This window comes from Lichenostomus cassidix, chromosome 2 (assembly GCF_008360975.1).
Source record: "Lichenostomus cassidix isolate B80296 chromosome 2, HeHo_3.0, whole genome shotgun sequence".
NCBI classification, from domain to species: Eukaryota; Metazoa; Chordata; class Aves; order Passeriformes; family Meliphagidae; genus Lichenostomus; species Lichenostomus cassidix.
This window is the reverse complement of record NC_139482.1, coordinates 100,733,743-100,747,749: the sequence shown is the minus strand read 5'-3', so window position 1 is coordinate 100,747,749 and position 14,007 is coordinate 100,733,743. Positions and strand designations below refer to the sequence as shown.

Below are 14,007 nucleotides of genomic sequence, written 5' to 3'. Positions count from 1 at the left end.
CAAGCGAGACTGATTGGAGTTTGAGTAGCTTAACTGAGGATGCACAGAGGCAACTGCAGCCTGCTGACTCTACCTTCCACTATATTTTCTCTTTGGTACTAACTGCAGTAGAAGTCAATCCAGCCTTCACCCTGATTATGCATTCAGTTAGATCAGATTTACTCTGCAGGAACTCCACTGAAGCCACCGACATTATTCCACACTTATACCACAGTGAATCCAAGGAGGATCAGTTTACTACTATTTTTTTTCCCTGACCCAGGATAAATACCATAAAGGTATTTGCTGAGATAAGCAGTGCTGTTTTTAAACGGTCCCAATTTAAAATGCACTTTTAGCACTGTTCTTCATTTCATGAGGTCAAATAAAAGCAGTATGTACAGTACCAATGCTCTTTTTTTTTCTGATCCTATTTTGTATTCCCTAAAGTTTACTAGAAATATAAGTAAGTACTTAGAATATCTGTAGAGCAAATGCTTCAGAAGTAGTTATTTAAAACCCCAACTCATTACGGGAATTGTCACAGGGAAATAAGTGCCATAAAAACATCCTAATGCTGTTAGCAATCTGTAGGTATTCCCCCTATGAAACAAGCAAGTCTTCCCACACATTTAATATAGCAAGCTTAAGGAATTTCAACTGGTGCCACTTGTTGGCTCCTAGAGAACATATAATGAAATCTTAACTCAATGGACTCTGGTTCATGTTTTATTTCAGCACAGCTAGGTCTCTGGTATAAAGTATATTACCTCCACAGAAAGAAAAGTCACTCACAAATATATGGTCAAAAACATTATATTGTGGAAAAAAGCCATTTGTGACCTACATCCTTTTGTGATTGCATGGGAATATAAAAGTTCAAGGCTGTTGTAGATTTGGTATACAGGTTTTACCTATGCAGTGTGTTACCCTGATGGGATTGCCCATTCTTCTGCCTATGTACAAAGTGAAGAATATTCCCACTGGCAGTTTAAAGCTCTTTATCAGAGGGAAATTCAAACATTTTTTAGACAAACATACCTGGTGCAACTAATGGGAAGCGAATGACAAAATACCCGTCAGCTAATGCCACCAACACCTTTAGAAATGACTTATCCTGCTTGTTTCTGTTTTCATTCAGGAGGAAGAAACACACAAAGGAAATCTTCAAAGGTGAGTAAAACTTACAGGGAAAAGCCCAGCAAATACTCAGCTGCTGGAGCTATAACTCTCTGCACCCAAGCCACAAACTCAGGGAATAGCCCTGCCTCCTCCTAAACGGCCTGCTGGCCAGATTAATGGATTTGCCCAGGGATTAATTTGTCTCAATATGCTTCTGTTCTACTTTGATTAACTTGGGCCACATTCAGTTGTTGTGCACAAAGATCAAACTCTGTGAAAGTGCATGAAGCTGCAGCTTACAGTGAAGGCTGAGCCTGCCTTAGCAAGTCCTGCAGTACACACTGCAGACATCAATAGATAGAGGAAAATGCTTGGTGCTGAGGACCTGATTCTCTTCTGCATGTAAGGGATATTTTGCTTTGGACTGGTTCTGGTCTAATCCCATGGGCTGAATATCCACCTAACCTTAAAATGCATTAGCTGTGCTTCTGGAGAGCATCTTTAGCTCACTTTCATCCCAAAGGAACCCAGCCTATGCTCTCTGAGATAGCTGTCCTGACGCAAACCAGAGCATCTGACTAGGAGGTCCATTTAGAAACCATACTCACCTGACTCCCTAACAGGGACACACCCAAACTGCAGCTGGAGCTCTTGATTAAAAACTCACAGTGTGACTTGGCTGTATGTTCTGGATCCCTGATGCATGGAAACCATTGCTTGTTGACTTCTCATCCAGCTTGAGTTACCTTATTGAGCCAACTCTGATAACCACACTCATTTGTATTTTTATTTAGTTTCTTTTTTCTTTTCTTAAAAGAAATTTTTTTTTCTTCTCTTAAAACAAAGCAGTAGGACAACTCATCAGAATGCCTGTGGTTTGTACAAATTAGTGAAATGCAGAAGAGCAGAAGCCAAGAATTCAGCATTATTTCTTAGGGATTCCCTTTGGTTGAATTTCAGCATGAGCTCAACTCACCAAGCCAGTTCAATGTAGCAGCATCTCTGCTGGATGTCCACATCACTGCACACCAGCTGTGCTGCCTGGGCACTCTCAGGAGTGGGGATGGATTTGATGATTTCCCAGCAAGTCAGAAATACTCTACACTTGTTTTGAAAAGTGTTCCTCGTATTGTCACAAACATTTATTTTCTGTGAATGGTATAATTCTGAGATGCATCCTACTGCTCCACACTACAGATATTTGCCAAGCAGTAATCCATGAGAAAGCCGTAAATTAGGAACCACTAATAAATCATTTGGTACTTTTAATGACACATTGCAAATGTTTATGTTCACAGCTATTTCAATGATAATAAAAGGGGACTTGAAAGAAAGGGCTAAAGGAAGGGAAACTAGAAAATGGTTTTTCATACAGAGGGTAATTGGGCACTGGAACAGGCTCCCCAGGTAAGTGGTCATGGTATCAAGCCTGCCAGAGTTCAAGAAGTGTTTGGACGGTACATTCAGGCACATGGTGTGATTTTTGGGGTATCCTGTACAGGGCCAAGAGCTGGACTTTGATGATCCTTGTGGGTCCCTTCCAACTTAGGATAGTCTATGATTCAATGATTGAAGTGATTTTATATGTAAGCAGATAGAGAAAGTTGGGTTTTCAGAGTTTGCTGCTGAAAATAAGTTACTTTGTGATAATTTCCAAGCATATGAATGACTCTCTTGTGTTCCTCTCTTCAGGGCAATGTCCGTTTCTTCCATGTCAGAATTTCAGCGCCTCATGGATATTTCTCCATTTCTACCAGAAAAAAATTTGCCTTCATCTGGCAGCAAAGATGATATAACCCCTCCCTTGTCTCCTGATGATCTGAAATACATTGAGGAGTTCAACAAAAACTGGGATTATAGTAGCACTAGAAACCATGGTGGGGCAACTGAGAAGCCTGCAGAGGGCTGGGTAGAAAGGACAGAAACTGGAAAAGCTGGGAATGACCCTGCTTCAGATCCATTCCAGGCATCCTCATGGTACCTCACCACCAGTGTCACTATGACAACCAACACCATGACCAGCCCAGAGCACTGCCAGAAGCAGCCAACGAGGAGTCACGGTGTAACTGACAAAATGGGAGTTCGGGTGTTTCACAGCCCACCAGTTGTCCGTCGGTTTGATAACTCGGTGATAGCTGGCAGTGAAGGGAAAAACCAGGCTGAGCCGGACTTCCTGTTTTCTGTGACCAAAGCTATGGGGAACGTCGCTGAGACTAAAGGTGCTTCCTCAGATATGTTTGGAAGGTGGTCCTGTGACCTGGCCAAACATCATAAGGATTTTCTGGAGAATGGTCTTCATCCCATCGAACGCCCTCTTTGCACTACTGTGGGCTTTGCCTCACCCTTGCACAGCTTGGAGATGTCCAAGAACATGAGCGATGACATGAAGGAGGTGGCTTTCTCTGTCCGCAACGCAATACGCTCCAATTCCGCAGAGCCTCAGTTCAAGGACACCGCGTGCCAAACCAACGGCATGAGGACCACAGGGACGCAGACCACGCAGACCATCAGCGTCGGCTTGCAGACAGAAACCCTGCGCAGTATCACCAGCAGTCCACACAAGTGTCTGACACCAAAGGGGGGGTCCACGCCTGTCTCTTCACCATCCAGAAGCCTAAGAAGCAGGCAAGTGACCCCCGTCATCGAAAAGGTCCAGGCTAAGTTTGAACGCACATGCTGCTCCCCCAAATATGGCTCTCCAAAGCTGCAGAGGAAAGTCCTTCCCAAATCAGACCAGCCAAATAACCGGACTTTGCCTGGTACGCCTCAGAAAGGATTCAGTGAGTCTGCTTGGGCTCGATCGACCACCACACGGGAGAGTCCTGTCCACACCACTATCAATGATGGCCTCTCCAGTTTGTTCAACATCATTGACCATAGCCCCATCTTTCATGAGACTTTCCAAAAATGTCCCAGATCTGGCAGCCGGTCCAGGTCAGCAGAACCCAGACCAGAGCTGGGCACGTTGCAGGAGCCATGTACAAATGCCCGTGGCAGATCACCCAGTCCTCTCCGGTTGGGGACAGAGACACAAAAGGAAGAAGGAACTGAGGTGACAAGTATTAGGCAGGACTTATCTGCTCCTCCAGGGTACACACTTGCAGAAAATGCTGCCAGGATCTTGAATAAGAAACTTATGGAGCATGCCTTAAAGGAAGAGAGAAGGCTATCCTCACACAGCCCACCAAATCTTAGCAATGACAACAGCACAGGAGAAATTGTCAAAGTAGATCCAGGGTCCATAGAGGTAATGAGTTTGCTTGTTTTTCCTCCTATAGCTAAATGCACTCTTCTTTGAACAAATGCATTATGATATCTCTTGCAGTCCTAGTGAGTATTTACAGTGAATATCCTAGTCCTGTCCTGGCACCACCAGCGGTTTCCAGTCATGAAACTATTGGATTAGTCACTGAAGAATGCATTAAAGAGTTGAGTTTCTATCCTGGCAGCTTGTTTGGCTTGAAAGCATCAGAAGAGTTTTATCTTTTATAGGATAAAAATGGTTCTTCCCTGAATAACTGGGATCAGGTTTTCTGTCACAAAGCACACCACAAGTTACAGATGCTCCAGGGACTCTAGATTTGAGTCAATTTTTATGCTGGATGGAAAGGTAGATTCTTTCTCCTACACAGGAATGGGTCTTAACAAGTTTGTGTGAAATATAGTCTCTACAGTACCCTGAAGCAAAACTTCAGGGCCTTCTTTTCTGAATGTAGCTGATTAAGTTTGGCTCAGGTCTGTGAATGTGATTGAATGGCATGATGTTTGGTATTGACTGCTGCTGGCTCACAAAAGTAACAAAAAGCAAAAAATACACATATAATCAACTATTTTAGGCGCATACCTATTTAGTGTTTAAGAGCTCCTTGTTGATATTTTGTCCTCAACAGTGTAACAGTCATCATCTGTCTCAGAAAGTGTGGCCAGGTGTTGGGGGTCAGTCTCAGGTGCAAGACCAATTAATAAAAAAAGAAGGTGTCATGATGGATGAAAGCTTTCAATTACCAGTATTTAAACCTCCTGTTTCTGGGGAATCTTTGTTTACTTGAGAGTGTTCCTCTGAAGAAGCCTAGAAAAGCTGAATTATGCCCAGTTCTAACCTGCATACGTCAGCTTTCTGGTACAGCCCTGAAATGGGGTGTGTACTGCTGGTTGGTGACAGTCCCCAGGGCAGGGGCAGGCACTCCTCATCCTCTCTGCCCTGTGCTGCCCCTTTAGCACCCTGGTGTTGTGGTGAGCCATGGCTCCAGGGAAGCAGCTCCTTGACCCCTGTGCACCTTGTACATCCACCTATCTGCCTCAGATAAGGGAAAAAACTTCCCTCAAAAGGGGAGGTTCAAACCCTGTTTTCTAACTCAACATTTGGCTTGAAGGATTTCTGGGGACCTGAACACCGAAACCTTTGGTCTGAGGTTCACCTTGCATTACTGGGTGGTTCTCAATGTACACTCAGTTCCCCTTTTGTAGGTACTGCTCAGAGAATGTGATTTTTTTTAGCCTAACAGACAATCCAAACCTAAGGATATATTCCCAATTTGCAGTTTGAACAGATGTAAGCAGGGAATTTTTTACATTAAAAAAAAAGAAACCACATGCACATTATAAATACTAGTGAGTGAAAGTGGTCTTTGTGCACAAACCTCAGAGTGAATAAAAGTGGGAAGTAGTCTCATTTATTTTACTTTTTCTAGCTATCTCTGTATTTTGTCCTTAGTTTGAAATACTGGGAATACACTACTGGTCCTTATTAGGAAGTGTGTTTTACTCTTTCAAGTTCAGCTCAGCTTTGCCTTCAAGGCATCCCTGGAAACTCTTGATTTCCTCCTCTATCTTTTAAATGTCTCAGTAGATTTCAAATGTAAGTAGATGGATGTCATCCTGCATCATCACAAATTGCTGTTGGCAAAATACAACTAGCGACATACAAACTGGTGCCTGAGTTTGATGCACAGAGAGATTTGGGTAAATGCTATTTAGCAAAAACTCATTGACCATCGACCTGGCAGAAAATTGCTGATTTTTGTAAATTATCTGTATTTTTTGCCTAATTTTTTGAGTTCTGAGCCTCAGAGCTAAGACTTATTTCTCTCTGCAACTCCTACAAGTTATGAGTGTCTAGATGCCCAGACTTTTTTTATTTGTCTGGTCCTGGCATTTCTCAGGAATGTGGATTTAAAAGGAAACTGGTGGGCATTCAAACAATGAGCTTATCTTTCCCTAAGTGAAGTGGCTCTCTGGAAAATGTACTCAAGCAAAGCGTGGGCGCACTGCTGAAAAGAACCCCCACAAATAAGCTTAGACTCTGCAGGTGCCTTGGGTTATTTGTGGATTGCCCTGACACAAATCACACTTTGTACAAATTCCACTTAGCACATTTTGTACAAAGCCAGACACAGCTGTTCAGGGAATTATGATCTTGAAGGAGGCAGGTTTGTGCTTGGGGCAGCACTGACACATCACTTCCACCCTCGTGTAGATCCGTGCTCTGCTTCCCTCTCACCTGCTGGTTCCTGGCCAAGACAAGTGCCCTTCTTACCACCAAACGCCTTCTGGTTTCTGCAGTTGTGGCATATTAATGACTTTTAAACTTGCATGCAGCACCTGTTGGTGACTATTCCTTAACTTGAGCTTCTGAGTTGTTCAGTTACGTAATTTCCTTTTATATTCCTGCTGCAAGAATGAAATCTAGTCCATTTATATATTTATCTATTTATGTACACGTGTATGAGTGTATATGCATACAGAGTAGCAATAACTTTGTATTTTCTAACTTGCCCAGAGGTGCTTACAAGCAAATTCATATCCACATAGTGTGGCCTACTTGTGTCTTATCCTGCTAATTCACTAAACCACTAGCTTACTTGCATATTGTAGGATTTATACATTTTGCTGTTAAAAATGCAGATTAGCATTACCTAACTAGCAATGTAAGAGCTTTATAAACATTTTGCTTGTATGACTAGCAAGGGTATAGATCATGGAGGTTACACAACAGTCTTGGACTGGGAGTCAGACTCATTTCTGGAGACAATGCTGTGAAAGGACCATCCACACAGATCCACTGATGAGAGGGTAGATGCTGCACGCTCTGCTTGCCAGGGCAAAAATTGCCATAGGTTTGCCACTGAGCCATTCAGCAAGGGAGGGAGAATGTTGAAAATAAAGGAAGGTGTTGTCAAAACTAAAGGGCTTTTGGTTAAGTTTGAGTTTCCCATCCAGCATCGCTGTTGAAGAGAAATAAGGGAGAAGGGTGAGCCAAAAGATTGTCATGAAATCTGAGCAACATAAGTGTAAGCAACAGAAAATAACAGTAATTTTATTGCTTTTTAAAGATTTTCTAAGAAGAAATTCTCTCTTGACATCTAATGAAGGGAAACATAATATAGCTTTATTCCTCTCATAGTAATGTGGTTTTTCCCTAGCCCTAATCAAGGTTGGCAAAGGATAACAGATATCTTTCTCTGCTGAGTAGAAATGTTTGATTTGTTTATTGCTATGTCCACTTCTGAAACTGTGCTAGGATTGTAAAAGGTTGGTTTGTTTGCTTCCTTCCTTTCTAAATCTTTTTCTGCTGGTGGCTTATCTTTTATTTTCAATTATTAGTTTCCCTGTGATAACACCGGTAACATGATCTGAATGAGTAGTAACATCTGGAGACTTCTTCCTGCTGACATGAAATCTTCACTTTAAAAAAAAAAATAATCAATTAAAACAGTTCTTTCCAACCTACTTGCTTTCTCTTTCTTTTCTGTCTGTTCTGTCCAGAACCAAACTGTCTTATTAACTGCCCCCTGGGGACTCTAACCCTGCCTGCCTCACTGCTGTAAGTCTTTTCTACCTTGTTTCCAGAGCTTTCTGAAAGTGGTCATTCATGAACGTGTGGGTTAAAAGAGGGAAATAAATGACCACAACTCCAGAGGTATTGGCACTCACCTGACATCCCTGTGGGGTCCTTTGTGTGTGACAGTCAGGAAGAGCCCAGGACAGGAGCTCATCTGCTGTGTCCTGCAGCAGCACAGGCTGTGAAGCGGTCACACTTAAGTCAAAATTTGTGCTGTTGGGTTTCTTTTTTTGCTAAGCTTTTAAAAATTGGCAAAATTTAAGATCAACAAAAAGGTATGCAAAAATGTTGGGGAGGGATTCAGATTTATGACAGACTTTTTTTCTTTTATCTTCCTTTTTGGTTTTTTTTTGGGTTTTTTTTTTTTTGCACTCCTCAGGGCTTCTGGCTGTCCCAGAATGCATTCCCTCCAGCTCTGGCTACAGCAGCAGGTGGAGAGGGCTGGGAAGGGAGCTTCAGCACCAGCCTGTGGCTAAAGGCTAAAGGCTAAAGTCACCTTTAAGCTCTTCTGGGCCCAGTTTTGTCAAGTGGCTGCAGTTGCCACAGTAGTGGGAAGACACTGTGCAGACATAAGCTGTGACCATCCGTTCTGCCTCAGAAAAAAGAGAAAACTGTTTTCTTTATTTATTAATATAGGCATAGCCATGATGGCTGACAGCCTGGTTTAGGAAATAGCTAGAGACTGAAGCTGAAATCATCTTTTCCATTTTCAGTGTTCAGGCTAAGAAGTGCTGCCTGTCCACCCACACCCCTAGAAACTACCAAACTAAATTAACCAGAGGTTATTTATTAAAAAAAAAAAAATCTAGCTATGACAGCTACATGTAGTAAGGGAGTAGGGGTTTTCACAAACCATTCTGCAGAGTTTCCTTGTCATGGCTGGATTTCCAAGCTGCAGGTGGGGGTGACTGACTCAGCAGCCAGCACTTTATAAGATTATGCTGCCAGTCACTTTTGGCCCTGGAGCAACATCCATCACCAGCACAGCCTTGTGTGGTGCTGGGCATGTGTACATCACAGATAAGATGAGCTTAACCCTGCTTTTTGGTAAAAGCTGACCAACATCTGCAGGCATTCTGGAGAGAAGCTTTTGAACTGGGAGGCAGCAGTGGAAATAAATTTTGTTATCGCTGTGATAACTCTGATTTACTGCTCTGAAACTGGGATAAAGCAGCCAGGAGCAAGCAGCACTATAAAGATATCATTTTAAGCCTCCTTTTTGAAAGAGGCTAAGACAAAACCCTCAAATCTCGTAGCCTCAATTCACTGAGTTGTGCTGCCCATGACTGCTGCTGCACAGATGGATTTCTCTTAACAAATCCGAGTCTAGTGGCAGCTTTCACAGACCATATGTTGCCCCAGGCACGATGGGGTAAGGTGAAGTAAGGACACAGTCAATCTTTTTGTTACCACCAATTCCTATTTCAGCCTTACTGCTGTTTTAGCAAGGGTTATGAAGTTTATGGCACAGAGATGGGGTGGGGGTGAGGACACAGAGAGGAGGGGTGCAGGCTGAGATACTCTCTGAGTGCCAAGGGCAGCTGGTCATAGCTCTGTCTCAAGCACTGGTCTCAAGCAGCTGTAGATCACCCCGTTGGCTGCATGTTGCCCAAAGGCACTGAGGTTGACCCTTCACTGAGGCTTCCCCAGGTTCCACAGTGCACTCTCTCCAAAACAGGTCTCACCAGCTCCATTTCTCACACCTCAGCTCTGTGTCTTCAAAACTGGTCTTTCTGTCCTATGACATTCATGTTTGGTCTTCCACTGCAATTGAGAGGTTCAGTGTTGTATCACCTTGTTTGTTCACTGTCAATCACATCATGTTACCTACTCCAATATTCTCCATCCTTAGGCACTATTCTCCTTCTCCATGTGAAACAGTGTGCTGAATCCTTGTCTCCCTGGTGCCTTGGTATTCCTGTGCCTTACTATGACAGAGCTTTTTCTTTGCATTATATAATTTTTGGTCTCTCTCTTCATTTATCACCATTTTGCATTCTGACTTTGGTTTTATTGGCCTCCCCTGTGCTTTCCAATGACTGCTGCTTAGTGTACACATTGCTAGAGGTTGGCAAACGTCTCTGATTTGCTTTTATAAATTGCAAAGCATGCAGTGAAATTCAGAAGTTTGGCTTTGGCCCTATGAGATGGACTTGCTTCCACAGTCAGTCATCTAGATGTAGGGAACATTCTGAGCAAGGCAGGAAGCCCAGCTGTACTTTGAGCAAAGTCCTTGAATATTAGAGGTACTACCAACTTAGTGCCAGGGTGAAAAATCACAACTGCAGATTGTTTCCAATTGCAAAGGCAAGCTAACCAAGCCAGATCAGTGGAAAGTTGTTGAAGGAATAAAATTTCCAATTTCTTCCATTTCTGTGAATGTTGCCTTTAACATACAGTACCTCTGAATCCTTTAATTCAGGCTTCAGCAGCTGGCAGTTAGAAGTGGTGTTCCAGAAAATGAAATCTGCAAGTAAGCCTCATCTTTAACGCAGCTGGAGATCATAACTACCCCTGTAGTCATTATTCTGTGCTAAAAAGTCTCCTGCATGTCAGTCTGAATTCTGAAACAGAAAAAAGAAGTCAGCGGTTGATTTTTCACCCCTCTTGCAAATGCCAAACCTGCCCTTTTTATGCCAGGTCAGCATTTAGAGTAACGTGTTGAATAGAGGATTTTCCTGAATTATTATGCAAATGTACTTTTCAGCTCTTCTCTTTCTAGCACGAGGAGAAATAGGAAATGGAAGTTTGTCAGCTACCCCAACTCATCCCTCTTTCTTTCATTGTCTCCTTACCTGTGCCATAAATCATGGACATCATGCAGATACCTGGAGCCCACACACAGCCACATGTTCGCTGCTTGCTTTTGTCCCTCGCCACGACACACGCTTAGCTTTACCCTGACGGTTCTGTTTCTTAATTCTTCGCGCGTCCCGTTGGTCTCTAACGCGAGTCACTAACCACTGTTTTGCTCTCTTGGCTGCCAAGGAACTGCCTTGTTCTGCACTAGCCCCGTCCCTCCAACCCTGCTTCTCCCGGCCAGAGAGACCAGCGAAGCGGCGCCCACCGTCCCGATGGGCATCACATTCCCCTACTGCCTCACAGTCGCAGTCCACCGGAGACCTGACTTCCTCAGAGGAGTGTGGAAGCAAGGAGATGCTGGCAGAGACCCCCAGCCAGGGAGGCGAGCCGGCCTGACTCCGAGAACGAGGGGCCACCACTCGCCTCCGCCAGGTCGCCCGCCAGCCGTCTCTGCCACGGAGGAGGTTGGTCTGCTTGGAGAGGTCACAGAATGTTCTCAGACACAGCTGCTGAATGTCCGACCTGGGAAACAGAGGTGTTTCTAGAATGAAACAGTTAATGTGCCTGGAATAACTTAATTTTTTTCATAGCTGAGAAAACTATTTTTGTCTCCATCTTTTCTACATACAGTATATTAACAAAAACAAAAAAAAAAGGTTAAATGATATAAAGATTTAAAGTAAAATGTAAATTAAGTTTTAAGGGAATTTGAATGCGTGCTCGCGCTCTCTCCAAATACTGACTGCCTTTTGGTTATATTTGCACTGTTACGTTTTCAATTTTGGTTTTGGGTATTTTGGGTTGGTTTTTTTTTTAATTTCATGTAAAACTAGGGTCTTAAGTTAATTTTATTCTATTTTAATGTCAGTGTTATCGGTTTTTAAAGGTAAGGTTCTTAAAGATGCTTCAACTGTCTGAAGCGATACTTTTTAAGTAGTGAAGAAAGCCATTAAGCTCGTTCACTAGACTTGTAATTAATTGAGATGGAGGGGAATACAGGTAAACACAAATAAGTGTGTAAAAAAAAGAAAAGAATGCCTCAGAAAGTCTTACAGAGTTAGCTGTAAAATACACCTACAATACTTGACTTGCATGCCTCTGGGTCCTCGCACTTTAGTGCATGTACATACTGCTACTGTACCATCACATAAATGTGAGTCAATCTGTTTCACTGTAATATTGTTGTGAATTTACCTGTACTGTACTTTTATCGTTGGTATTCTTGCATTGACTATACAAAAAAGAGTTTTTAAATTATTGTTAGCAGTTCAACTGGCTATGTACAGCGTTTACTGAGAACTTCCTTCGTTTTGGAAAAACCATGGAGATCTCTGGGCATACTAAATTGTAACTGGTCTTGTTTAAGTCTGTTGGAGACCATGTGAAGTGGAAATAAAACCCTCAGTATTTACAAGCTGCTCGAGTGCTTCGTAATGTTTTTTTAATGATGGTAGTTCCCAGGTTCATTTAACTGGGGGAAATAAGAGCCCCCAAACTCTCCTTTATTCATAAGGGAAGGAAAATCTTCCTTATATGAAATAAATCACGGCAAAACTAAATACTATGCTATGCTCTACAGACTCCTGTGAGCACTGGATCAGACTGTGGGAAGGTTTTTAAATTACCTCTCTGAACTCCACAAAACATCTGCTCACACAGATAGTAGGACCCATATTCTCAACTTCTCTGAGGGCCTATGGCTTGTCGTTTTCTCACTCCTGAGAGTGAGAACCAGCCAGCTAAACAGAACACCAGAGATATGACATGTCCAGTATTAATCAAAGCTTATGTGCCATCTGTATTACACAGAGACCAATAAAACCAGGGCTTTTATGAAACTGAAGGCTAACAATGAGACATAAATGCAGCCAAGAATTCACACTTCTGAGAGGTGGAAACCTCTCAAGCTACTTTGCCTGGGACCATCTGTTTGGCCACATGCTTTCTCTGGAGCCCCAAAACTGGTCTGACTAGTTATCCCATTGCTGAACTGGCTCATTCCCATTCTATTTCCTTTACTGAGGTTTTCTGAGGCTCATTTGTTGAAGAGCACCATCTGGGCTCCCTAAAAGCCTTCCTGGTTAGCTCTGTCAAGAAATAAGCCTTTCACATCCCGTCCTGCTGTGTCACAGCCGGCTTTCTAGGAAGTTTAATTCAGCTGTTGGATAAGAACAAACTCCCTGTCTCCCAAACAGCAGCTAATTGAGGTCTGATTTCTCCTGTATCACGAAGGGCTGTGGCACTGACCCAGGGTCACAATGTCCACCTGTGGGTCATCATTACAAAAACAGCCAATTACCAAGACAGGCTGTGACTGAGCAGTGCTGTTCTTTAATGACTCTTTGGTGCCACAGTCAGAGCAAGGTGTGTCCAGAGCCAGTGCAGAGCAGCAATAGCCATGTTAGTGATAGCTGCCTTCCCAGCTGCCTCAAAGCCTCACTGCTAGCCTTTTTCATCACTTAAGGATAATCTCACAGTCTAAATGTCGAAAGTTGTCTATGGTGGCCACCCTCCTTGCTTGAAAATCTTACTGCAACACATTGTTGAATTGTTGGACTGATTTCAGTTTGGGAGTGGAAGGAGGAGCACCTGCAAGAGGTGTTTTGAAGGTTAACTGCATGAGTCACAATGTTACTGGGCAAGACTAACCCACAACTGAAAAATCCTTGTTTGTTTTCAAAAATTACCAATAGTAGCTTTGCAGGGATAAGGGGGAGGTTGATGCTTACTTAAAATCTATTTCTCCTAGATGAAGTAATTTGAAGTTGCAAATGAACAAGCAATGTTGACAACCAGCAAGGAAAGATGATGTTCTGTTTCTTCTAATAGCTGTAATTTTTTTTAATGATGCACCAAAAAATTCAGGGCACTAATCTGTCACTTTGATTCCAGGAGATGGTATTTGCTTTTCAAGTCAAGGATACACCAGTTTGCAAAAATAGCTGCTGGCCATCCTGAAAATCTGTGAGGATAAGCAGCTGCCTGTGGCTTGACAGGTAAAGTGCTTCTAAAAAGCAGGAATCACTGGAACAAAAGCGAGAGAGCAAGCGATATCAAGAAGAAGGTTAAGCACAAACAGAGATTCTGTGGGCAATCTTAAAAAGAATGACATTAATTAAACATAATCTTCTTTCTAGTCTAATTAGTGAATACAGTGACATTGAGAAATATCCCAAGTTTCTGCTGGCTCTTTGGAAACAACGGGGCTTTTCTCTTCCAGTATAGCTGCTGGTGGCTTTGGGACATTCCTACCCACCCTGACA

At 42.9% G+C, this 14,007-nt stretch overlaps 1 protein-coding gene across 9 annotated transcripts in view; it reads left to right on the top strand.

Moving 5' to 3' along the window:
- MTCL1 (microtubule crosslinking factor 1) overlaps positions 1 to 12,158 on the top strand; it is a 102,880-nt gene extending 90,722 nt beyond the window's left edge. For 7 of the 9 annotated variants that reach the window (XM_085052563.1, XM_085052561.1, XM_085052566.1 and 4 more), the window contains 3 exons: positions 1,121 to 1,152; positions 2,794 to 4,348; positions 10,931 to 12,158. In XM_085052563.1, coding sequence (XP_084908689.1) covers positions 1,121 to 1,152; positions 2,794 to 4,348; positions 10,931 to 11,140 — 1,797 coding nt within the window. In that variant the 3' untranslated portion in view covers positions 11,141 to 12,158. Of the gene's footprint in view, positions 1 to 1,120; positions 1,153 to 2,793; positions 4,349 to 7,866; positions 7,925 to 10,930 lie in introns of all 9 variants that reach the window. The other 2 variants (XM_085052567.1, XM_085052564.1) reach the window with 1 other exon arrangement.
- Positions 12,159 to 14,007: the final 1,849 nt, after the last annotated feature.